Genomic DNA, 27,180 nt, shown 5'->3' with positions numbered 1-27,180 from the left:
CACAAAAGGATATGATATATAATAAAGTAGTTTGGGCATAAAAAGACATTACCTACTCACACTTTGCAAAGAAAATATGCACTTACTTTGTGTTGTTTTGCTATGGTATCCATTAAAAACTGTGTTCTGACATTGTCAACATTTGGAACCAGAATAGATGCATATTCAGGAACACTGTCTGTTGGATAAACATATTCCTGAACTTTTCTATTCCAATGATCCCAGTCACCTGGAAGTAGCAAAATAATGGTGGAAGAGCTCTAATTATTTCCCTTCTTTTACCAGCAACTCCACAGGACTTCCTAGGGGACAAGGGATGACATAGAACCCATTGGACCTATTCTACATGGGATCAAAAGCCTTGGTGAATTAAAAGAAGCCAACATCTTTTCTCATATTATTATGCTCAGTCACATGAATTTCCAGAGTACAGGTAGGTAGCCGTGTTGGTCTGGGTCGAAGTAAATTTCCAGAGTGTTATCGCATAGGTAATTTTGAGTCACTGGTGGATTCAGAATAAAGTTCATTCTGCTCTGTAGTGATCGCTGTAAGGAAGACTGGCAAGAAATAAGAGGAAAGCTTTACACTCCCTAATTCTGCTTCTTTTAGGAAAGAAGTCTTAACAATCAAAACTCAGCCAATAGTGAGCTGAGCTCATCCATCAAACACTAAAGCCCTATTCAGGCATTCAGATTACTTAAGGTAAAGGTAAAGGGACCCCTGACCATTAGGTCCAGTCGTGACCGACTCTGGGGTTGCGCGCTCATCTCGCATTATTGGCCGAGGGAGCCGGCGTATAGCTTCCAGGTCATGTGGCCAGCGTGACAAAGCCGCTTCTGGCAAACCAGAGCAGCACATGGAAACGCCGTTTACCTTCCCGCTGTAGCGGTTCCTATTTATCTACTTGCATTTTGACGTGCTTTTGAACTGCTAGGTTGGCAGGAGCTGGGACCGAGCAACGGGAGCTCACCCCGTCACAGGGATTCGAACCGCCAACCTTCTGATCAGCAAGCTTTAGGCTCAGTGGTTTAACCACAGCGCCACCTGTGTAAGATTACTTACATGTAAATAATTGCATGCACACACAGAAAAGAGAGGGAGCAGGTTTATACTGCCAATCTCCCCCCCTCCCCACCTCAAGCACATAATCTTGCCCTCTTTACAGCCCTTTGTGAGTGAGAAGGCCAAGGTCTGAAGCAGGTGAGTGAGAAGGCCAAGGTCTGAAATGATGCAGAGGAATCTGCAAGCTTCTGTCAAAATTCTGTTATGTTTCAGAGAGGAGAAAGAATTTTGGAAGAGTTGAAACTCAGAGCACTAGCAGTAGCCACCATTTTATTTATTTACTGATTTCAGTTGTGTTTCGGGGAAATCAAAATGACCTCCCCCTGTTGCTGCCACCTCTCACTGATGCAGAGGAGTTCTGTTCCTGGCCCCCGCATGCACCAGCAGAGTGCACATAAGCTCACCCCACCCTCGTCCGGGTCCAAAAGGACCTGCACATCGGCAGTCACGCGCCAATTGGACACGCCTGTACAGAACCACCATCTCACCTGGACTGTATTTCAGTTCATTAGTTCTCATTCATTATTACATCATCATTATGGCCAAATATAAATGCCTTTCTTTGGAAGTTTAGCAACATGCTGGAAAGAACATCTCCAGTACTGGAGGTTTGTGCACTTAATTACTAAAGAGCATTGCACTGCTTTTTCACTTACCATAATCGGCAACGTAGTACTCATACATTGTCTCTGAAGCACCTTTAGGAATTGGTGGCAAATCTATTTTGCTTTCATGGCTTCTTAAAAAGGCTTCCAGCTTTTCCCTGCTTTCCAGTTCTAAGAGGGAACCTAAACTCCACATCAGGCCAAACACAAATAATTTGTGAAGATGTGCCAAGCATGCAATACCACCTTCTTCCTTTGATGGTATCAAGCCTTCCAAAAGATTGATGGACTGGAAATATTTTTAAAAGGAAGAAAATGTTACACAATGTTTAACTTTCTTAATCAAACTTAAATACAAATTTCACTTAAATTTCACTTCATCTCCAAGAAAAACTGCAATTTTATATCTATGCTTCTTAATGTTTTCCAAAAGATTGTCAGGAAGCAATATTTCTATGCTTATTTCTTTAGAGGCAACCATACATTGCTGTATGAACAACTGAGACAACAGTAACTATACCTGCATGATATAGTTGCATTCTAGAAGCTCCATTTTTGGCCAAAGGTTTAATTTCATGTATGTATATGCGTCTTCAAACACTTTATCATATAAGCCTAGCAGCACATCAGCTTCTTGTGTAGTACGAGTCTTTAGCCAACCCTGTAAAAATGTCAGAAAAACAGTTTACATTTTTAAAAACAAAACAAAACAAAAAACCCACATATTTAAAAGAAAAAGTGATCACCCTGCAAAAGTGTACCTGCAATATTGGTCTCCAGCTTAGTGCAGAAGAACTGATATACACCATGCCCATTCTAGAAACTGTAGCAGGAGATGCATTTTCAATATTGTGAACTTCAAAGAGCAACTTGCAAGTAGGAGACATTGGAATTCGATCACCATTTGCTAAAGTGAGAGTCTTATTATCATCTAGCACTGAATTCAGATTCTCAATCCAAATTGCATCTACTGGGCCATCTAAAACCAGAAAAATATTCTCGCCTGGAAACAAAGAGATATGGCTGAAATATGGAGGCTAACATTGAATAATGACGACAACAATTACAGGGAAGGTGCTTGTTGTTTAGATATTGAGGCGCATCAAAATGTGATTGTTATGTACTGAGCTGAATCCTAGAACAATAGGATTCAGAATCAGCGGGAGCTACCCAATCCAACTCCAGGTGGAAGTGAATCCGCAACCTGATTGGCCTGCTGGAGCAGCCAATCAGGCGGCTGGCAGAAGTGAATCTGCTACCTGATTGGCCTGTAGGAGCAGCCAATCAGGCTGCAGGCAGAAGTCAATCCACAATATAATTGGCCCACAGGTGTAGCCCTGAAGTAGCCAATCACGCAAGGCCCATTGTGTAAATAATGTATATAAGCAGATGGTTTTGGGAAAAGAGCCATTCGTCTTCTCTTCTTCTCCTTGATGAATATGAGCTGAATAAAGAGCATGAAATTCACTCTCGACTCCGAGTATATTTCACTGGCGACGAAGGTGGGATCCTGATGAGCTGACCGCCACCACGCACTGCACCGCAGCACCGCCACCTGCTGCACCGCTGCATCGCACCGTGCATCCAGGCTTCAGCTCCAGGACCCAAGGAACCCAGAATGGCAACCAACAGCAGCTTCTTGCCATTCAAACCAGCATCAGGAGACTGGGAAGGGTACGCCGCCCGTTTCAACTTCCTCCTGCAAGCGAAAGAAGTCACCAACGATGCCATGAAGAGGGCGACATTCTTCAGCGTCTGTGGAGAGGAGACGTTTGAAATCGCCCGGGCTCTCCTTGCACCTAGAGATGTCGCTACCGTCTCTTACAAAACAATAATGGAACGGCTGAAGGAGCACTTTTCACCACAGCCCTCGGTGGTAGCTTGCCGAAATGCCTTCTATGCAAAGCGGCAAGCCCCGGGGGAAACCATAACTGGGTTTGTGACCTCCCTCCGCCAAGCCGCCCGGTTATGCAACTTCTCAGAGTTGGAGAACATGCTTCGTGACCGCCTCGTCGGTGGCCTGAGGGACGAGATGTTGCAACGACGCCTCTACGCCAAAAAAGATTCCAGATTGCTCTGGAGGAAGCCCTGGCAACCGAAGCCGCCGAGAGGTCAACGCAAGAGGCACGACCGGCCCCGCCATCCCAACCGAGGGTCTACCACGAAGACCTCACCGACGAATCCGAATCTGACAGGGAGGAAGTACACCGAGTACAGCGGCGCACTCAAGCAGCACACACACCACAGCAGCCTCGACGAGAAGGAGGGAACTGTGCAAGCTGCGGGGAGAACCACGAGAGGAGGACCTGTCGTTTCCGCAACGCAGAGTGCAGGCAGTGCAGAAAATTGGGACACATCGCCCGGGTGTGTCGGGCTCGACTCACCCGTCGACAAGCATCAGATGACCGACCCAGGAGCCCCAGGTCACACGGCACCATGCACCAAGGCAACTCGACGGAGATCACGGACTACCAGGTATTCCAGTTGCCCCATCCCAGCACAGAGAAAATTTATATAGAGGTACAGATAGAGGGAGCCCCATGCCGCATGGAGCTGGACACGGGTTCAACTCTATCCATAATCTCGGCCCGAACATTAAGGGAACTGTGCCCTAATGGGGGTCCCAAACTAAGGCCGGCCCCATTCACCCTCCGGGACTTCCAGAAACGTAAGGTCCCTACAATGGGGGTGGGGACCTTCAGGGTGCAATATCGAGGGCGAAAGCAACAATTGGACTTGCTGGTAGTTAAGGGCCCCTATGTTAGCTTACTGGGACTGGCATGGTTTGGACCTCTGGGGCTAGCCGTTACCGGGGTGAACCGCACTAGCTTACAAGTGGACGTGGACGCCATATGCAAAGAGTTTCCAGGGGTTTTCGATGGGGCATTGGGACGATATACAGGACCCCCCCATTGCCCTACAGCTAGACCCCGCTGTACGACCCATCAGGCACAAGGCCCGCCGGGTCCCGTTCGCCCTGAAACCCCGCATAGACGAGGAATTGGACCGGCTCGTGGAGCAAGGAGTGCTGGAGCCGGTGCCCAACGCCCCCTGGGAAACTCCAATTGTCACACCCGTCAAGCCTAACGGTTCGGTCCGCATCTGTGCAGACTACAAATGCACCATAAACAAGGCTCTCACGGCCCATGCATACCCAGTGCCAGTGGTCAGCCATGTCCTCGCCACCCTGGCTGGGTCAAAAATCTTTGGCAAACTGGACTTGGCCCAAGCGTATCAACAGTTGCCTGTGGACGAAGCCACAGCAGAGGCTCAGACGATTGTGACGCACAGAGGGGCATTCAGAGTAAAGCGGCTGCAATTTGGCGTTAGCGTGGCACCAGGCATATTCCAGAATCTAATGGACTCTCTCCTTAAAGGGATTCCTGGCGTCACCCCCTTCTTCGATGATGTACTGATCGCCGGGCCCACACCAGAGGAATTTGAGGACCGCCTCCGCTCCGTCCTGCACCGTTTCCAGACGGCGGGCCTCAAGGTGAAGCGGGAAAAGTGTTTACTGGGAGTGCCGCAGGTGGACTTTCTGGGATTTAAGGTGGACGCAGAAGGGGTCCATCCAACCGGTGACAAGGTACGGGCCATTTGTGAGGCCCCAGCGCCCAAGAGCAAGCCCGAACTTCAGTCATTCTTGGGACTATTGAACTTTTACCATGCCTTCCTTCCCCATAAGGCAGCGGTAGCGGAGCCCCTACACAGACTCCTAGATAAAAGGGCCCCTTGGGTGTGGGGCCAGCGACAAAGGGCCGCATTCCAGGCAGTCAAGGACTTGCTCGTCTCGAGGTCCCAAGGGGACAGCAGGGCAGTGAGGCCTGTAGAGCGAGAGGGGTGGGCAGGGGAAGCAGAAGCAGTAGGCACAGAGGGGCGCCCCGAGGCTGGAAGGACACCGGAACCAGAGTCACAACCTAGTGGTTCAGTGGCGCCAGACCAGACAGCCCCGGCACAGCCAGCAGCCTCGGAACACGAGCCAGAACCAGAACCCCTGACCAAGGAACACCCCAGGCCACAACGCACACGGAGGCGGCCAGCAGACCTTGGGGACTACGAATGCAACTTCCCGGGCAGGACTGGAACTTAGAGGGGAGGGGTGTTATGTACTGAGCTGAATCCTAGAACAATAGGATTCAGAATCAGCGGGAGCTACCCAATCCAACTCCAGGTGGAAGTGAATCCGCAACCTGATTGGCCTGCTGGAGTTAGATTGGGTAGCTCCCGCTGATTCTGAATCCTATTGTTCTAGGATTCAGCTCAGTACATAACAGTGATTATCTCACCTGCTATCTGAAATGGCATAGCTCAGCGAAGGCTACACCACTGAGTGTTCCAATTGTGAGTTCCAGTTCTTAATTTAAGGCTGCACTGCACATCTTTAAGCGCTATAGAAATCAATGTGTCTCAACCCTTAAATTGAAATATATTTGCAGCATTGTCTCCATGAAATTTCACTAGACATTTTTTTAAGAGTAGTATCCAATGATGTAACTCCATTAGGATTTCAGTTTTCACAGTGTAACCTCTCCTCTCCCCTCCTCTCCTCTCATGCACCCCCCACTGTCTCCAAACCTGCTCTGGTGGGCAGGGGAAATTTCCAGAACAGAATTACAGGACATGAAGAAAGAGAGGAGAGGGAGGGAAAATTCCATTGCACACCCAGAACTCCTTGTGCTAGTAGAACTACTTGGTTGGATACTGCCCTAAGATTATTGCAGTTTTATATTAAATGAATATATGGTTTCTCAAGTTATCTTAATTACTTACTCAAGTTATCTGAATTATCTTTACTAGAACAGAGACCAATTAGTGCAGCTGCAAACAGAAGATCCTTTTCAGCGGTACGCTGAGAGATGATAATCACGTTCCCATATGCACTACCGTGTTTCTCATATTATAAGACATGTCTTATATTTATTTTTTCCTCAAAAAAACACACTATGGCTTATTTTCAAGGGATGTCTTATTTTTTTCCTCCTCCTCCTGCCGCGGCCAGCATTGATGCTGCACCTATCATTATGTCTTATTTTCGGGGTATGGCTTATATTCCTTGAATGCTTAAAAATCCTGCTATGTCTTATTTTATGGGTATGTCTTAAAATGTGAGAAACAGGGTATATAGAACACAGTATAGCTGGCATACCCTTTTTAGCCTTAAGCGTTTTTCTCCACAGTGTGGAAAAGATTCCATCTGTCCAGTCATTTGTTGCTGTATCCAGTTTACCAAACATCTGAGGCGCAGTAATAGCTTTTGGGTTCATACGCATTTCTCTGTGAGGATATCCACATTCCGTCATTGCCCTCATCAACATAGTTATAACAGTTGTTTTCCCAGATCCACTTGGCCCAAGTGTCATCAACCCATGGCGTACTTTGGAAGTTTCATACAACTAAAACAGGGAGGGAGAAAAAAGTGTGGCCAAATCAGAAATAACCATTAGGATTATCTGTGTTCTTAATGAGCTTGTTTTCCTAAGCACTTCCTCCTGAGCAGGTCCCCGGTGCAAAGCAGGGAGGGAATGGGTACGTTTACCCGGGACTAGGCAAGGCAATTGCCACGAGAAAAGCAATTAAGGTTAAATCTAGGTAGTGCTTGGGGACATTTATACAAACTTCATTCTCTGTATCTGTATGTGGTGTATCTAGATCAGGCATCCCCAAACTTCAGCCCTCCAGATGTTTTGGACTACAATTCCCATCTTCCCTGACCACTGGTCCTGTTAGCTAGAGATCATGGGAGTTGTAGGCCAAAACATCGGGAGGGCCGCAGTTTGGGGATGCCTGCTCTAGATCTTACAAGAGATTTTAAGATTTGCTGAAGTCAATTAGAAACTGCATTGGTAGAGAACATTTTGAACAATGAGCTGTTGGCTTGGGCACCAGGCCCTCCTCCAGAACAGAGAGGGAAAGGAAGAGAAAGGATGGCACTGCTGGTCCTGATAATGGATATATATATATATCACTGAGAGAGAGAGAGAGAGAGAGAGAGAGAGAGAGAGAGAGAGAGAGAGAGAGAGATGCTATTGCCATCAAATAACAGGCAGTATACATCAATACCATGAAAAATATGCAAGGTTCCCTGTGGAACATCCTCCCTTCAGATGTCAAGGAGACAGAGAACTACACAACGTTTAGAAGACATCTGAAGGCAGCCTGTATCATAAAGTTTTAAAATGTTTGATGTTTTATTATGTTTTTATATATGCTGTAAGCTGCCCAGAGCGGCTGGGACAACCTAGCCAGAAGGGTGTGGTATCATCATCATCATCATCATCATCATCACTGCTTCTGGATAATAATGTACAACTATATGCACACCACAAGTTACAGAATGTGATACTTGGGTTGTTATTAGAGGCAAGGAGGGATCCTCTGAGACAGCTTGAATGTGGAAAATGTGATTTAGAGCAAAAATCCACATCTGTAGGTTCTGCAGTTTAAGTTTACGAGGCATACCATAATACCTGGACAAGCTTAAGATTCCAAGGTGGATGGTTAATCAGTCCTGCCTCTTCAACCTGATTTGCAACGGCTGCCTGAAGGTCAACATATGTATTGCTGTCCAATACCAACCCCGGAAAGAGATCGTTTATAAGACTAAGAAAAAGGGGTTCATCTTCATCTACCTGGAAAAACAAACAAATAATAAATTATGGATTTGTAGAGATGGTCACTGATCCAGATAAAATTAGTCATGCCTCCCAATGAAAGAAATAGGACTTGCATTGGTTATGAAAAACTACTTCCACTGAATTCAATGGGTTTTAAGAATTATTCATTTGCTTTAGGTTGTGTTCTCTAGGCTCTGTTTCAGACAAATCTAGTAGCCAAATTATAGCACAATAGAATATGCATATACTCTATGAGAACCACCATATTTCTACAAAGGTATACAATAAACTAGCTAAATTTCTCATGAGTGCCATAGCAGTGGAAAGCCTGCTGACAGCTTAGAATAAGTGTGGGGTTTTTTTCTCGGGGTACGCAGGGGTACGCATATCCCTGAACATTCTGTGATTCTAAGTTTGGCCTCACTGAGGGGCAGTATTTCAATATGAGTAGGAAAATAAGAGTACCCCTAAACATTTTTTAGAAAAAAAGCACTGCATAGAATTGCAGAGCAGAAATCTTTCACCCAACGTGGGGCTCGAACCCATGACCCTGAGATTAATGGGTCTCATGCTCTACCAGTTGAGCTATCTTTAAAGGGTATACAGTAGAAATTGGAGTTCTTGGTAAAGTCCAGAAATAAACAGTAAATTGCAAGAACTCAGGCCAGAAGAAAAATGGATTTCAAATATATCTCCACAAGGTTTTATTTGTGTGATGAAGAGTTCAAATAGGAATCAATCCCAGTATAGTAGGCAAATAAAAATAAACTCCAGTAAAAATCAGGACAAGGCCCTGTTTCGACAATTCTTCATCAGCTGGAATATTGAAAAATGAATCTAAAAATAATTCTCCTTATAACAAAAATTCGTTCAGATCTCTAAACATAAAGTTTTATCATATGTAAAAGACAGCGAATATGTTTAAATGAACATTACAGGTATATCTATGAATAACTAACCTTACATCAAAATTACATTCTGTTTTCTAAATAAAGAGTTGAATTGCTTATAATGTACAAAGATATTTGAAATCCATCTGTAAAAGGTATGCCTACAACTGTCCACAAAAAGTATTGGGGCTCTCCAATGTGGATCAATACCACACGCTGGGGCTGGGGAGCAACAAGGCACTTTAACCTTTTATTCCCCATGCAACTTTCCTGCTGAAAATTGATTGCTGTTTGCCCTGAGGGTACTATTTGCACCAGGAACAGCTAGCAGCTTTGGGGTCCAATTTTCAGTGAGTAAAAAGCATGGTGAGCAAAGGGTTAAACTCCGTCCCCTTCTCTTTGTCCCTCTGTCTCTCCCTGCAGTGCACTGCGGTCTCAAACAGCACAAAGAGCCCCTACAGCTACCTTCTGTAAAAGAAATAAAGCAATAGAGTTTCACTCTTAATGACGCAAGACACACAGGAGCTTGCCTTATATTGAGTAAGGCCAATGGTCCGTCTAGCTCAGTATTGTCTGCACTGACTGGCAGCAACTCACCAGGATTTCAAACAGGGCTGTCTCCCAGCCCTACCTGGAGAAGATGCTGGGGACTAAACCTGGAACTTCATTCATGCACAGCAGATGCTCTGCTACTGAGCTACAGCTCTCCCCCTGAATTAGTCTTTTTTATTTGACTGCTTACAAAATTCAAAAGGCTATTTAAATAACAGAATAACTACAATCAGTGTTCACGAAAGTGCTTATAGAAAAGGGTTCATGTGCTTCTGTTCTTCTTTTATTTATAAACTCAGTTCTGTCTAGTAGCTGTACAGAGTGCAGCCTCTTATACTCAATGAATGCGCGCCATGCCTAAAGATTTTAAATTAGTTTTAGAACATCAGGAATATTTGAAACACATCTGAAACAACAGCAGTAAGAGGAAGAATACGTAGTAGCCACATTGTAAAGTGTCCTCTGAAAATCTTCAATGGATGGGTTCTTACCAGTTTAGAGAGGTTCATGTCCCTTAGTCCTCTCATGACAGTACTCATTTCGCTGTCGTCGGGCCTTGCCCTTTTCTGAGATCCAAGAGTCCTCAACACTGAAAGGATATTTCTCAACCCAAAGTCATAGTGAACCTAAAAATGAAAGCGACAAATGCTACAAACAGTAACATGGCCAGAACAGTGTGCTGAGCCATAATATTTCTAAAATGCAAAAACTCAAAATCCTAACCAGAGAAATTAAGAGAATGCACCAGAGCATTTTATTGTAATACTGTATACCAGGCATCCCCAAACTGTGGCCCTCCAGATGTTTTGGCCTACAACTCCCATGATCCCTAGCTAACCGGACCAGTGGTCAGGGAAGATGGGAATTGTAGTCCAAAACATCTGGAAGGCTGAAGTTTGGGGATGCCTGCTGTATACTGTATATTGTACAGTGGTACCTCGCAAGACGAATGCCTCACACAACGAAAAACTCGCTAGACGAAAGCGCCTAGCGAGTCTTTGTTGCCTCGCAAGACGAAGCTTTCTATGGCTGCATCTCGCAAGATGGTTTATTTATTTTTTGCCGCTTTTTTTTTTTGGCCGTCTGCCGTTTGTTTCTGCAAGACGAAAATTTTCGTAAGACGGAACGAATTATTTTCATCTTGCGAGGTACCACTATATACTGTATAATGTAATGAACTGTATGTTCATTGAGAAAAGACAAATTTTGTCTGTGAAAAGTATATAAAACAAAAGCAAGAGGAACACCCTGTGGTGAAAGGGGGCAACCAAACTCTCTGAGGAAGGTCCCCACCAGGGCATGCTCTGAGAAAACCTGGGGAAGTTCTGAGCACCTCTGGGGCTGGAGGCAGCAACAGAGCTGACCATATAGAATATTGCTTTCCATCCCTGAACATATGGTCCAGAGATAATGTGGAGTGCAATGGTCACTCAGATGGTCACCTATGGTTTATCAAAGAGCAAATACTTTACAAATCCTGAAGGCACAAAACTTAATCACTACAATATCACATACGATGGTCGTATCTGGGTATAATCCTGAGGCGGGTCCAGGAAGCCTAGGACATGAAGAATGTTAGCCATCACAGACCAGCTCTGGTCAGAGAAGTGGCAGCCAGCAAATAAGTCCCTTTGCAGAAATAGGCCATGGCAGTTAATGAAATATGCCCTGGCCCCTTCAAAGGTTTTTAGGTCAGGCTAACAAGTAAGAATTCTGGGAAACTAAGAGGTCCTGTTTCGCTACTCTTTGTTACCTATGTACCACTCATTGGTCTACGGTTACTGCACTATATTGGTGATGCAATATTACCTGCTTAGTAAGCTGCTCTTCACAAAGCTTATAAAGAACAAAGAATTTCTGAGCCAATATGACATTCTCAATAAAGCCACAGCTTGCAAGTTTCACTCTCATGATTATCTGGAAAAGAATAGCACATTATTAAGAATTTTATTAATATTAGAGTATTTTACATAAAAGAAAGAGCAATGCATTTATTTATTTTCTAAAGGTATGCAGCTGAGAGATATGTTGCCTAAGAGTGATAAATAGTACCTGTCTATCTGGAACCATCATTGCAACAGTTCTGAATTGAATTTTGAGGTTTTCTGGAAGCTCCTGGCGTCCAGCATACCCAGGATTCTGCAAATAAACACAGAATTTAGGGTAATTTTGTTCAGAGTATTTGGCATATGTCTCAACTTTTGTGCACAATTGTGATTTATGACATGCATCTTTATCCTCTTGATTTATTATCAAGATTTGCGTCTTGCCCTTCACCCTAAGATCACAAGGAAAATTTCCACAGGAGAAGAACAAATTATTATAAACCAAACATGGAATATAAATATAAATTTGAGATAGCTATAGCTATAGAGATAGATACAGCTATACCTATATAGATATACAGTATGTGGCTTTTTTCAGCTGGAACTCAGTTCTGGCACCTCTCAGGTGGGCACCATTGCCATTATAAGAGAGAGGGGAGACATTCGTGGTGAGTTCTGGCACCTCTTTTTCTAGAAAAATAGTGCACTCTGTGTGTGTGTGTGTGTGTGTGTGTGTGTGTGTGTGTGAGTGAGTGTGTATACACCCACCCACCGGTATATATATTCCTCATCTACCTTCCTGCTTTCTATATCTTCTCACCTGAGAAGTTCTGGAGAAATCAAAGGTTTTCCACAATTTCATGACATTTCTGTTTATCCTAATTAAGGTATTATAAATTTAATGTTTTCAAATATATTGCTCTGTTAGACAAAGTAATTAACCACAAAGGTGATTTATTTTCAAGTATATTGCAAAACAAAAATATGATTGATTTTCTCTCATCAATAAATTAAAAATGTGTACTTATCGTAATAAATTTACCATTGTCAGAAAAATTCCAAACTCTGGGTTTAAATCTACAACATCTCCATCGGAAAATATGAACTGTTTTTTCCTTTCTTTTCTTGCTGTCAAAATGATATAAATTTGTTGAGCTGCTACTGACAACACCGGTAATTCAATTCTGTTAAATTCATCAAAGCATCCCCAGGAGCCAGACTGTGCAAGTCCTGAAAGAGGAAAATGATTTATTTATTTATTTATTTTACCCTGATTATATCCTTTCTGTGGTTAAAATTTTCACTCTTCTATGTTGCCTGGGCAAGATCTCTCTTCCAGAGCTATACGCAGAGAGGAAACCTCAAAAGACTGCTTCTGGGTATGTAGTGATGTTGTAGAAAAGTGACGGCAAACCATCTGCTGGCGTCACCCACTGTCAGCATGTATTTGGAAGGCCATTTGTATGGTGTCTGCAAGCAACCACGCTTGCTCAAACATACCGTTTAAAATGTTAACTTTCCCCAATATATACACATACATACACCTGTCAAAGACATGAATGGGAAGGAAAGAATGTGTGCACTCACCAAGAGCTTATATTATATTGTATTATTGTAACTATTTGTTTTATTACTGTGGAACTTCCAAAAAAAAGCATTTGTAAAAATCAAAAGAAAAATTAAAAATAATAAGTTGCATTACTGAAATAAATGCACATTTCGACGATATTCTAATTTTCCGAGTTTCACCTGTACATGCCTGATTCAGAAGTAAATCCCATTGAATTCAAAGATATTGGCAGCCCAATCCTGCACATGTTTACTCAAAAGTAAGTGCCACTAAATTCAAGTGGGCTTGCTCCCAAGTAAATTCTTGAATCAAATCTCTTTCCTTTGATTCCTCTTTGCTGCATTCAGACTGTAAGCTCCACAGGGCAGGAACATTGCAGCTCCATCAACGTCTACTCAAGAATTACCACCGAGTTCAATGAGACTTACTCTCATATAAGTGGGTATAGGATTTGAATTTTGTTCTTATATTCCAATTTCACCATTTTAAAAACACACAGCTTTCAGTGAGAAAGACTGGTAAGCACTTAACTCCAGATGCTGCTGAACTATGTATTTTGCGGTTTTATATTCTGATTTTAGCCTGTGAACTGCCCTGAGACCTGCAGGTATAGGGTGGTATATAAATTTAATAAATAAATAAACTACAGCTCCCACAATTGCTGATCATTGGCCATATTGGCTGAGGCTCAAGGGGGCGCAGAATAGGGAAGCGGTTTCAGAAGCAGGGTTGGGAGGGTAAAAAGAGGGCTTGGAAGTTGCATAGGGTAGAAAGGAGAAGGTCTAAGGAGTTTCCATGGGGTGGGGAGTGAAGGCTTGGTGAACAGCATGAGCAGGGGGGCAGAATCCCCCTTGTATCACCATAATTATAGTTCCCTAACAATTTGTCCAAACACTGGCTTTGTCAGGTACTGTGACAGATAGCAACTACAGCATCTGATGAGCCTATATCGAACACCAGTGGTGCACTGAATGCTGTTAAATTCCATTACTCATTTTCAATATGTCCAAGAAAGCCAGGCCTTACCTTTGAAAATACGTCCCAGTCCTCTGAAATCCATTTGATCTGAGCAGTTAAATACTACTACGTATTTCCCCAAAGCTTTCCCCATGTCTTTCGTTGTTTCTGTTTTGCCGGTTCCAGCAGGTCCTGCTGGAGCTCCTCCCATGTTCATTCCCAAAGCCTGAGCTAAAGTAATGTAGCATCTGTAAATGTAAATCCAGATCACGGCAGTGTAGAATAAGGATGCGTACGAATACAAGGCAACTGAACCTCACTCTACATTTTGAACTTGGGTAACGCACAAGCCCCCATTCAGCAGCAGTGGCAAAAGGATCAGGTCCCCACTATGGAGCTCAAAGATTCTCAGACTCTGCAAGCCTATGATAGGTCCCTTGCAGTAGGAGGGAGGGGAGAAGGTCAGAGAAATGCAAGAGTGCTGCTCTGCCCTTACTTCCACACTGCTGGCAAGAGGCTGGCAGAGTTTTGGATGTGGTAGTCCAACTGCCTTCAATTCTCCATCGCCTTGACCATTTTGGGTTGCTATTATTATTAAATTATAGATAATATGCAATGAATCCACTCTTCCTACCTGTCTGTTAATGGTGTTATAACCAGCCGATCTGTGCATCCCAGAAATTCATTTTGATAAACAAAATCAACATCCGTAATCGACACCAATGTTTGATCGAGATCTTCTTTAAAATAAAATCTGGACTGCTTCAACCACTCAAAATCAGTCACCGATTTTATATGCATTTTAACCTTAAAAAAGAAACATTAATTATAACAGTACAGAAGTATAATTCACTTGGTGAATGAAAAAGTTACTCTATTAAAATTATTCCCGCTGCTATTTTCTCTCCTAATACTCATCTCTAGTAATAAAGAGCATTTTTTGTTCTGATTTTTTTTTTGTCACCATACCTTTTCTACTTTTGTATATTGATTTATTCTGTTGTTTTCATTCTCTATTTCTCTCCCAACCAAGGCCTTAATGACTTACTGGGCAGCACTTCTTCAATTAAGTATTCAGCTTTGGGCTAAATATGTATAGGTTTAGCTGTCCTGTGGTGGATGTTTAAGAAACAGTGCATGTTAACTGCTTACATCTAACCATGGCCCAATTACTCTTCAGAGGAGAAAAATATAAGGGAGCTCTAGCAACTGTCTTTCACCTCCTTCTTGGAGACTGTGATTCTCTCACACAATCCCGGCCAGGCCAAACATTGATATTGGATGCATAGCAAAACTTGATAAGTTAGACAAGAACTACATTAAAGATCTCAGCTAACATTTATACTTTACCAAGTCATCAAATATATCACGCTGGTGCACATGAATAGTAATGAGGGTTTCAAACTTCACTCTGTCAAACTTTGTAAGATCATGAGTTGTCTGGCCAATAAGTGTATTCAGAATATCCAGAAATTTCTGATTTGTTACTGACATTATTTTCCTATCATCTTTTGCGTTGGTTAATGCTTCTTCTGAATCGTGTGTCCACAGCATCTGAATTCCCAGCAACCCTACCTATAATAAATTTAACAAATAAAATGTGTGCATGAATATTTATAGTGCATTCCAATTTATAACTAATAGGCCACCAGCTCATACTTTTAAACTATAATTTAGAGTGATTAACTAGAATGATTAACAAATGCGGTTTTGATGTGGATTTTCCTTTGGAAGCGGGAAGTAAATCAGGAAGTTTCAAGGGTCCTCTTCTCTATCATCATTTTCACATACATTCCGTGAAGTCCATAAGCAGCCCTGTAAATTCCTTTACCATATTGCCATAGTGAAGCACAGAGACAATTAATAATATTTTATTTAGAAACCCTCAAAGGTAAAACAGTTATGGTTGCTGTTCTTTATGTCACAAGTATGACTCTTCCCTGAAAGTAAGAAACAGGAGGAAGCACATCTGAAAGCTTATCATGAAGCGTCAAGTGTGAAGGAACTTTGACTTCTGGAATACTCACTAAAAACAGCCTACAATAACACTGTAAAAACTAAGAATGACAGTGGCAAATACGACAATGGACATGGCCAGCAAATTCCAGCTACCCTTCCATCCCCAGTAATATGGGGACTTGTCACCCACAAATAAATGGGTGACTTACAACTTTATAGTGAGCATTATTGCTGCTTCATCGGGTATCAAGGCTCATGGAATTACAAGAAAAACATTTGTCTTCCTGGGCCCTGATCTGTCCAGGGATCCTTTACCTACCTTTTTACCTACTAGTAGTTGGAATATTTGAAAAGAACCAGGTTTACATCCGTACTTTGCACTGAAGTTTAAAGTGTGACCTCGGATCAGTCACCCTCCCTTAGCCTAACCTGCCTCCCAAGGTTTTTGTGAGAATAGAATGAGTGGGGTGAGGAGAGAACCATGTACTGTAAATGAAATGCAATGAAATGAATGAACAAATAAAAATATTTTATGCTGCTATTCAGAAAATTTTAGTTGACGGCCCTCCATAAAGCAGCAGATCACAACATAGGACTGGGCACTCGCGGCATCTCTCCATTCTGTCTTCTCTAAAAACTATCATTTAGCTATAAAATAAATAAAGCAACCACTGTCGACATCTTTTCAGATCATTCATTACACCTGTTGAATCACATGCAAGATATGTCCCTCAACAAGTACGGTACACCGCATCCATTAGCGGAGACAACCAATATTGTGCACACACAAGTTAATGTTAAGCAATTGCGTGACGAGGATGCCCGAAATCCCCCCAAATAACTCACACCAGGACACTTAATTTTGGTTTGGGTTTTTGGCATTATTACAATTATTTAGTTGAGTGTTGGCTTAGGCTTTTGGTTAAACCAGGCATGTCAAACCTGCGGCCCTCCAGATGTTTTGGCCTACAACTCCCATGATCCCTAGCTAGCAGGACCAGTGGTTGGGGAAGATGGGAATTGTAGTCCAAAACATCTGGAGGGCCGCAGGTTTGACATGCCTGGGTTAAACCATCTGTCCCCCGCTTTGGGACAGGACCAATTTCCATCTGCCCGTAGGGGCAGGACCATTTCCATCTGACCACTTGGGTCAGGACCATCACCATCTGTCCAATTTGGACAGGACCAGCTCCGACTTCCCCACGCGTAAAGGGAAGTCAAGTAAACACCCAATGGGAGAGGAGGTAGCTGTGCCCAGACATCCCCCCCTCTTGTCCATGAGTGTTCCCCAAGGCTCAGTCTCTGTAAAGAGGCCCCCCAGCCCCGCCATTTGACGGGGATGTAAGGACGAGAGACAAAGCCCCAGGATTCCTTTAACGGAATACTTCTATATGGAGCAATGTTAAGAAGAGGGTTGACATGTAGATGCCACACCCCTCCTCCAACAAATTAATTAACCAAAAGCCTAACCGCCAACCTAACAAGTTGTGACAATTTGCTTAGCAGTAGGCAAAAACCAAATGGCAAGGCCAATCAGCCAGATGGCAAAATTCCTACTGGGCCCCTGAATACAGGCAACCCCTAGAAAGGCAAAGCAATGTCAGGCTAACACCGTAAGACAAGCGGCGGGTGGGAGGGAGATTCAAAACCAGCACAAGTGACCAAATTCAAAAGATGCCAGGAATAAATAGGGGGCCCATTAGCCAATCAGAATTACGCATTCATTCATGCACGCCCCCTAATCACACTGTCTTGCAGATCCCCAGCACCCACCCAAACCAGGAGGATTTCTACATCCCTTCCGCAACCCGCATTATCTTTGATTAGATAATGCGCTTTATAAATACCATTGATTTCAAAAGGAAATCAAGAGAACCTTAAATAGATGTGCCTATTACTTATGACTACTGTATTTATTCTCACAAATGCCTAAATCTCAATCCAGAAAAATATGTGCATGTTGACAAGCATTTTCATTTTGTCTTTTGGCATGCAAACCTAACCTTCCCACCTCAGGCTTCATAGCTGGATCTTAACTGCTTTTCAGACTTCTCACCTGTGCTGGAAAATGGTAAAGGAAGTTCAGTAGCTGGTACCCTGGATCACTAATCTGATAATAGGCAGCTCGAATGACACAGTGCAATGAAGACTGTTGCATTTTTAGTAGATCCATCAGCCAGAGCTCTACGGGTCCTTTTGCATTTACTGGGGTGTCCAACTGAAAAATTAAACGTTGTGTATCAATTATTCAAAATGGGGTTTACAGTCTCTTTAGTTTGATTAAGAAAGGAGACAATGTACTAACTGGTGAATACCAGAAGTTTGTGCATTTCTGCTCAGGAATAAGGCAGGCAAATCAAACAGGAGGCCTCAAAATTCTGCAAAGCTAAGCAAGTTCTGGTATGCTTTCAGATTGGATGGGAGACCGCATGCTGAGATTCCTGCATTGCAGGGAGTTGGACTAGATGACCCTCAGGATCCCTTCCAACTCTACAATTCTATGATTCCATGATTGTAATAGTCCCAATTCTTCCATTTTCGGATGTCTAAAAAATTACTGGTAAACTAAGGCAATTTTCTCAACAACAAAAATATAAGAAAGGAAAGAGAAGAGTTCAAATGGGGTACAATGAGACCATAAGAAGAGATTGTTGGTCTTACTTTAAATGTGTTTCTTAATGGGAACTAGAATACCACCAAGTGAGATTGTGATCAGGATATTGAGAAAGAAGAATTAAGTGATGGGTTGGGGTTCAATGAGCTTATTTTGACAAGATTGTTTAATGAAGCTTATTTTTTTGTAATTGTTACGCAAGGCATCCTTTGACTTCAGATATACCCAGCACAACCTAAACAGCCAATTCCTTGTGTCATGGAGCTGCTGTTCTGACAGTTTCAAAATGCTATTCAAACCTCACAGAAAGACCTGATCGCAGGGGTGGCCATAGTGGGGTGGAATTAGTTCATTTTCAGTGTACTGAACACACAAGTTGATATTTTTATCTCAAAACAAGTACGGTTTCCCTTGTTCCTGTCTTCATGGCTGGATAAACAAGGATGTGAATTTGGGGGATTGCATCAAACACTCAGGAGTGATAAACTGCTCACCCTAATATCCTACACACAGAGTTACCTGGGAGTAAATTGCATTAAACACAGAACAAACTCATCTAAGACTAGAATTCACAGGTACACACACAGAAAAGCTAATATGATTGTGCTCTTCCTACTGCTGAGGGCTCCATTCTGATCTGTCTACCTCATCTAATGAGCAAGAATCTACTTCATAAAACATGGTTTAATGAGGAACAAAATTATTGTTATAATTTTAAACAGTTGCTGTACATATGATAAAATACTGCTACTTCATGGGTTTGTAGCTCATACATTCCAAAGCTTCATACTGTACAGTATAGTAAAAATGTTAATGTTAAAAGTTAGTTAATGTATAAAGCCTAACTCCTTACTACACTATCCATAGTCATTAAAAGGCTAGCCAAATATTTTATATCTCAAAAACATTTTATCATCATATTCATGCTTTGGCAAGTGTAAGGAGTGGGTGGGATAGATTTTAGTTAAAAGTAAAGGGGCCCCTGACCATTAGGTCCAGTCGTGACCGACTCTGGGGTTACGGCGCTCATCTCACATTATTGGCTGAGGGAGTCAGCGTACAGCTTCCAGATCATGTGGCCAGCATGACAAAGCCACTTCTGGCGAACCAGAGCAGCACACAGAAACGCTGTTTACTTTCCTGCTGTAGCGGTACCTATTGATCTACTTGCACTTTGACGTGCTTTTGAACTGCTAGGTTGGCAGGAGCTGGGACTGAGCAACGGGAGCTCACCCCGTTGCGGGGATTCAAACCGCCGACCTTCTGATCGGCAAGCCCTAGGCTCTGTGGTTTAACCCACAGCGCCACCTGTGTCTCCTGTTTTTAGTTAAGATATTCTAATTAGAGAACGGTCCTCTTACATCCTTCTGCAGAAAGAAATAACATTTTATTTTTAACTGAGCCAAATTTCTAGGATGGTAAGTAGGGAGAGATTAATTATAAAACTCAGACGCATACTAAATTATATTTTTAAAATGCAAAATATTACAGGAATTTTTTCTCCTTCTCTTGATATGACTGCCATTATGCGATCATAATCCTTTGGATGAAATTCCACTTCATTTATGTTGTCAGATAAACCAGGCAAATGTGGCTGAAAGAAAAATAAAATCCATGAATGCATATAGTATTCTAGCCAGGACATTTTCACAAATTAGCATATTTTTGTAAATGAGCACAAATTCTGAATTAAAGAGAAGAGCAAATGATGTTGATGGCCAGATCCCAACATGGATTTCTTCCCACCATGGGAATTTACTCCTTAGTAAACAGCTGCGTTCAGCCAAAGGTTATTTGATTTTTTAGGAGAGTTTCCAATAGGAAGTGACAAGAGCTGGAGTGATGAGAGTATAGTACCGGTAGTTAATGTGCAGGAATTCCTGGAATTCATCCTAAGTCTGGCTATAACAAAAGCCTCTATTTTCCAAGATATGTTGAACCATTTCACTTAAATTAGCATAAATCATGCTTACAGTCACTGCCTCCTTTGCACTGTAGTTTTAAAGTTACATGAACACAAAACCAGAGCTGTTTCAAATTTGTTCTGCATTCAGTAAATACTATTTTTCCATATATATGTTGGAACCTACCTGAATAGTGTGTGAATCACTAGCTTGTCCAAGTATTTCCAGAAGAGCAGGGTCAGAGATAAAGAAGAATCTGGGAAACAGCAATCTTTTCTTTTCCAAATATCTTTAATAAGAAAATAGATTTATTTAAGAAAACGTTTTCTCCTCCATTTTTCGAAATGCACTTACTTAGGAGTTTCAAGTAAATGTAGGTAATATCAATCCAAGATGTAAATTTGCCAGTGGGGTAGACCCACTATGCTAACTTTTGGGCAGGTAAGTGTTTACCAGGAGAGAGAGAGAAGGGATGAAGCAGCGGAGGGGTGGGCAAGGTGCAGATGCACCAGCAGAGCCAATCCACTGTTCCTGTTGCACTATGGTGGTGACCTCTCTGCCCCCTCCCCATTCTGGCAAGGGAGCCACCTACCAGGTAGCAAACTGCTTCTGATCAATCCTATGCAAAGGATGCATAGCAACAAATCTCAGGATTGCATGCTGAGTTTCCAGTACCCACCCAAAAGCTTATGTCATCATCAAAGTTTTAATATTTGTTTTAATTTGTTTTTAAAAAGTCTTTGAAACGGCCTCGGTCTCCACAGCCATTGTTCTGAGGACCACACTGAGGTCCAGCGCCGAGGGCCTTCTGGCGGTTCCCTCGCTGCAAGAAGCCAAGTTACAGGGAAGCAGGCAGAGGGCCTTTTCGGTAGTGGCACCTGCCCTGTGGACGCCCTCCCACCAGATGTCAAAGAGAAAAACATCTACCAGACTTTTAGAAGACATCTGAAGGCAGCCCTGTTTAGGGAAGCTTTTAATGTTTAACAGACCATTGTATTTTTATATTTTGTTGGAAGCCGCCCAGAGTGGCTGGGGAAACCCAGCCAGATGGGCAGGGTATAAATAATAAATTATTATTAATTATTATTATTAAAGATTCCACAAAACTCCTCATTGGCTTTGTTTGCAGCAAGTTAACATGGCAACTCCTTTTTTCTCATGTTTTTTCTCTTTTTTCTTATTTTTTTGTATTTTTGTATGGTTTTTTCTTTATGTGAAAATGAATAAAGATTATTTTTTTAAAAAAAAAGTTGCTTTGCTGCTGTTCTTGCGCTGCTCCTCTGCATTACAACAAGCTTCTGCCCTTTCTGGCCATTATATCCACTTTCTTTTATCTGTGGCACTTATGGGTATCCAGCTTATACACCCAACTTATACTTCTAGCTCTTGCCTACTCCCAATTCTTTTCTTGCCTTTCTTTGAGCCTTTCCTTGTGAAACATGATCTTGTAGTACCACTATCTGTTTCCTTTCACAACCACCTGACTTGATGGCTTCTACTGGATTTCTGAACTCTGCAATCCTGGTTTTGCCCTCCCCATGTTATGGGGGCCCCTTTCATTGCAGGCACATGACAGTTGCAGTGCCAGGCAATACAATGAGGTGGCAACAGCCTTTGCTATTCAGGAGTCCATAGAAAGCACACAACAAATGGGTGCAGAGGAGAGTTTGAGATGGCAGCAAGGTTTCTCATACCACATGCACAACACCCTAAAGGCCTTGGGAGTTTGCCTGTCTCCCATTTCTGGTAAGAAGATGTAGTAAGTAAGTGATGGAAGAGGGATTTATGATGCAACTGGGCCAAAGCTGCTCCGTCCCACGTGCCTCACATCCAATGCTACTTTATCTTTTGCATATTGTGGTACTGTACATGCTAATGGATGATAAATCAGTGTTCACTGATATTTATTCTCAGTCTGCATAAACAATAATATTATTGTTTTATTATTATTATTATTATTATTAATAATAATAATAATAATATTATTATTATTAATATTATTATTATATAATAATAATAATAATAATAATAATAATAATAATAATATTGAGACTCATTCAGGACCATTTGTAGTTTCCATTTTTTTGTGTTTTTTACTATTTATTCCCACCCCCGCCCCTACCCCCACACGCACATCCCTTTGAAAATACCCATCGCAGCTACTGTCTAGTGCCCAATATCACCCAAGGTCATCTTTGAGCTTAATCGGAGAGCTACAGATCTAAATTCCTCCAGCTTCTCCCAATTCCTAAAATTCTGTACTAGAAAATTAAAAGTATAAAAAGTGAAGCATGGATGTGTAGAAGCCTAGATTTATGGGAAGATCTACTATAAACAGAAGAAAATATTCCTGGTTTTTACCTTCCAATATTATCTGTACTTTGAGCCATAACTTAGCTTTGGCAATTGACTCTCTGAAGTGAATTAATAAAAATATGCGAGACTAGAGCAGTAGTTATTTATTTGCAAAGTTATTTTATATTATTATTATTCTGATCTTTTTTTTTTAACCAAACTAAAAAATATACCAAAGAACATTAGCAAATTTCCATATATGGGCCTAGACTCATAAATCTGCACTGAGCATGCCAGCTGCACATGCTACAAATCAATCCTCTAAAATCTCTTAATAACTTCCCAAAACACAATTCCCAGAACTCTCCCCTTAACACCAAACACGAAATGACACTAAAAATTAAGAAGCATGCAATGTTAATTAAAACCATAAAAAGTTAATTAAGATGAACTATTACTTTGACCTAAATTAAAAGGATCAGGCTTTTTTCAAAAAGTTGGTAAACTTTGTACCCTGTTAACGACTTCTGGCACACTTCCAACTGCTCGTGTAAATGCGGTAAAAGCTGCCCCATCGTCTCGTCTCCAACACAACAGTTAACTACATTGGGGTTTTCATGAGCTCGCTGCATTATTTTTATCCATGATTTGTCAATATTTTGAAAACGTTTTGCTTCCTAAACAGAGTAAATGTAAAGGAAACATGAATGAATATTATGTCATTCTCAAGTGCAAACTGCTGCTACTCAGCTACATTTCAAGATCAGTATTTACATAATTGAACCATGATAGAGTTACCTGCGGTAACTGCTTGGCAATATCTCCGCCTACAAAAACAGCTTCAAGATAAACCCAGAGGTTTTGCACAATCAACCATTCTTCAATTATATCACTGGAGGTACTAAGTTTGAACACCCAGTTCTGAATCTCTTTTTTAAAAGGTGCATTGTATCTGAGAATAGGAGGCAAGAAATAGCAGCATGAAATTCAAGAGCGACCCTTTTCACAATATTATTGTTACTATATTCTTTTAACAACTCCTCCACCCCCCCCTTTAAATATCTCTATTTGGTAGTGCCTTGGTGTAGACATAACACTATCCATGGAGTCACAAAACCCTTTTTTCTCTTCCCCCCTCCTTGAGTTTTGGAGCCAACTGTGGTTCAGCTTTACAATTGTAAAGGTGTTGTGGCCTTGTTCACACATAATGCTAACCCAAACTGCGACTTGTCGTGAATGAGCAAGCATGCTGGTGCACAGTGAGAAAATCAAGACTGCTTGGCTCTTCCCCTGCTGCTGCCATGATACTGAGAGTTAAGCCAGGGTTTGGCTTAGTGTTATGTCTGAACCAAGGTTCACGGTTTGCTTCCCTCAGACAAACCACAAACAGAAAGCCAAGAACAAACCTTGATACAGCTTGTGATTTACCTGGAGTGAGGCAAACCATGAGTTTTTATTTGGACATAACGCTAAGCCCAATCGCAGCTTAGCTCCCACTAGTAGCTGAAGCAGGGGAGGAGTGAAGCATCTATGATTTTCTCACTATGTGCCAGCATGCTTGCGCATTCATGCTAAGCTATGGTTTGGCTTTATGTAAACTGTGAACCAGGACTATAGCTAACTCTTGTTAGGCCCAAACCACAGGATGCAACCATACTTAGAAGTAGGTTTTTGTAACTGTGGTGTTGTAACTGTGGCAGAGGGCCTTCTCGGTAGTGGCACCCGCCCTGTGGGGAGAAAGAGGGAGGCGTGTGCACATTTGCAAGCTTCTCCTAATCGCTTAACTGTGATAAGGTAACTGGGCACTGTTACATTTGCACCAAGCTGGTATTGGTGGCTGCAGCATCCTACTGCCCTGGCCATTGCTTAGGGTGGAGAATGGATAGCAGAAGAGCACCTTGCCTGGCCTCAGAGAGCACAGCTCCAACTCTATGGCCAAAATTACTCTCTTCTGTCCTACTCAGCCACCGTTGGAGAGAAGTGGGGGATCACTGGACTTTTTGTCATTATTGTTTATTACGCCTTTAAATATTTATGACATGTAATGTGCCTTGGAAAAAAATTATATCCTGAAAGGCTGGATGTAGAGAGTTGTAAGAGTGAGACAAAAATGTTAATATAAAAACATTCTACAAAATCTGTGAAACTACCTGTTACTCATCAAAGAGCCCAGGATCATTAAGCTGTCCTCCATCAGTGTAATAATTTCAGCAGATTCTGTTCCCTTGAGAAGTAGCTCTCCTCTTCCTTTGAATGCTGAAAAACTCAAGACTTGATTTGCCCAACTGTCAATTACTTGAGCCAGTTTAGCTTCAATATCCTTTTCTTTTATAGCAGATATACAGATGTCCTGCAAAGAAAGAAAGATCCTTAAATTATTATTATTTTAAATATTGATAAGCCAACTCAGGAGTCTCAATAAAGACACCTTACTTGTGGCCCATGTTTAGATATACCTCTTTTGTGTACTGACACAAATCACTGCTGCATGTGAGCAAAGAAAGGCATACCTTCTAGGCCAGGGCTTCCCAATTGGTAGTCCATGGACCCCAGTGGGTCCTCGTAATCCATCCAGGGGGTCTGTGGTGCCATTCACATAACAAAAACTACCATAGAGATATTAAAATTTTCAAAAGTAGAGGATCCATGGCTTGGCCTTTGAAAAAACAGGTGGTCCACAATACTTAGCTAACAGGGAATGACTGTTCTAGAGCATGCTCACTGACTCTCAAATTGCACCTTCGTCTGGCATATATTTCAATATAAAAATGCAACAGTATGGAAGGCTACCTCAATGTCATCTTTATGCTTGAGAAGTGGTGCTTCCATGATATTCCGAAGGCAAAAGGAATCCGATTCCACATCAAATGGATGCCCAGTTGTATCAGAAATACGGTTCCAGTGTCTTAGTTTCATTGCTTTATTAGTCATCATTTCCAACAGCGGGCAGGACTCACTGAAATCATCTATTCTTTTCTTAAGATCTAAAAATGCTTGCCAGTCTTTGAGCCCCTTAGGTAGTTTGCGGCACCTTTCATTGAAAGAGATTGAACATTTTACTATTTTAAACCTAAAACGTGCAAAGATCTTAACAGAAACAAAACTATAAGCTCGTTTTTGAAGAAGAAGAAGAAGAAAAACCTCTAAAAGCTTTCATAAAAACAAATGTATTTGCATCCTAGAAGATTTCATGCTTGGGATCAGACAGATTGAAACAGCAAGTTCTGTAAAACTGGAACCACAGCTTAGAAGGCCTTGCTGTGACTACCTGCTGATGTTGCTTCCCAGGTGTTAGGAATCTTAGGCAGGACTGCTCCTGCTTACTTTAAGAGATGCAAAGGCTCATACCACTAAGGTATGCTAGAAAGTTCCTCCAGAAATGGAAATGGAAGCAGAAATTGTCACTATTTGTATATTAGCCCGAGGTCAATAACAGAACTTGCGCAAGCAAATACTGACTTCTGCTATTGTCATTTTTAATTTCCAAAACATTACATGAATAGCTATGTCATTTTCTGCATTTTTCTGACATTTGTCTTACACTGAAATGCATCCAAATTTCTCACATAATTAATTATGTAGTTAATTACATTAGTTTCAGCCATAGGCAACAGGGGAAGGAATGGCACAGGTTTTAGCAGAAGATAAATTGTACACAGTGTGGTGGGCGGTTTGCAAATCATGTAGAAAGTAAGCTCACCTGTTTTGAAACTCCAGAAGTTCAGCATTAATTTTTTCAATATCTACATCTCCCCAGAGAATTTCATAATACCCACTGATATTATTCATCACAGTATCGTACAATCCATACAGTTTTTGAAGCAAACTTAGCTCCTTCCTGCAAAAAAAACACCATCGTGATGGAGCCACTAGCATACCTTCTATTTGTAAAAGTGGGGCGCGGGTGGCGCTGTGGTCTAAACCACTGAGCCTCTTGGGCTTGCCGATCAGAAGGTTGGCAGTTTGAATCCCCGCAATGGAGAGAGCTTCTGTTGCTCTGTCCCAGCTCCTGCCAACCTAGCAGTTCCAAAGCATGCCAGTGCAAGTAGATAAATAGGTACTGCTGTGGCAGGAAGGTAAACGGTGTTTCCGTGTGCTCTTGTTTCTGTCACGATGTTCCGTTGCACCAGCAACGGTTTAATCATGCTGGCAACATGACCCAGAAAGCTGTCTGTGAACAAAGGCGGCTCCCTTGGCCTGAAAGCAAGATGAGCGCCGCAACCCCATAGTCACCACCTTTGACTGGACTTAACCATCCAGGGGTCCTTTACCTTTTACCTTTACTTTGTAAAAGTGCAGCTGATTTAATCTGAACTGTGATCAAAACAGTAG

The 27,180-nt window shown here is 42.1% G+C and overlaps 1 protein-coding gene across 1 annotated transcript in view; it reads right to left on the bottom strand.

The window, feature by feature from the left end:
- Window positions 1-27,180, bottom strand: part of DNAH8 (dynein axonemal heavy chain 8) — a 130,334-nt gene that overhangs the window by 61,721 nt on the left and 41,433 nt on the right. Inside the window, exons 30-50 of the mRNA XM_035110511.2 lie at window positions 26,549-26,686; window positions 25,639-25,879; window positions 24,999-25,198; window positions 23,647-23,800; window positions 23,362-23,525; window positions 20,740-20,842; window positions 20,139-20,243; window positions 18,092-18,253; window positions 15,427-15,651; window positions 14,711-14,883; window positions 14,146-14,324; window positions 12,592-12,779; window positions 11,776-11,862; window positions 11,533-11,640; window positions 10,215-10,349; window positions 8,135-8,296; window positions 6,814-7,060; window positions 2,429-2,670; window positions 2,188-2,328; window positions 1,719-1,956; window positions 87-229 (exon numbers count right to left, since the gene is read on the bottom strand). Coding sequence (XP_034966402.2) covers window positions 87-229; window positions 1,719-1,956; window positions 2,188-2,328; window positions 2,429-2,670; window positions 6,814-7,060; window positions 8,135-8,296; window positions 10,215-10,349; window positions 11,533-11,640; window positions 11,776-11,862; window positions 12,592-12,779; window positions 14,146-14,324; window positions 14,711-14,883; window positions 15,427-15,651; window positions 18,092-18,253; window positions 20,139-20,243; window positions 20,740-20,842; window positions 23,362-23,525; window positions 23,647-23,800; window positions 24,999-25,198; window positions 25,639-25,879; window positions 26,549-26,686 — 3,535 coding nt within the window. The remainder of the gene's footprint in view (window positions 1-86; window positions 230-1,718; window positions 1,957-2,187; window positions 2,329-2,428; window positions 2,671-6,813; window positions 7,061-8,134; window positions 8,297-10,214; window positions 10,350-11,532; window positions 11,641-11,775; window positions 11,863-12,591; window positions 12,780-14,145; window positions 14,325-14,710; window positions 14,884-15,426; window positions 15,652-18,091; window positions 18,254-20,138; window positions 20,244-20,739; window positions 20,843-23,361; window positions 23,526-23,646; window positions 23,801-24,998; window positions 25,199-25,638; window positions 25,880-26,548; window positions 26,687-27,180) is intronic.

This window comes from Zootoca vivipara, chromosome 3 (genome assembly GCF_963506605.1).
Source record: "Zootoca vivipara chromosome 3, rZooViv1.1, whole genome shotgun sequence".
NCBI classification, from domain to species: domain Eukaryota; kingdom Metazoa; phylum Chordata; class Lepidosauria; order Squamata; family Lacertidae; genus Zootoca; species Zootoca vivipara.
The sequence above is the reverse complement of the archived record's forward strand: the minus strand, read 5'-3'. Positions and strand labels throughout refer to the sequence as shown.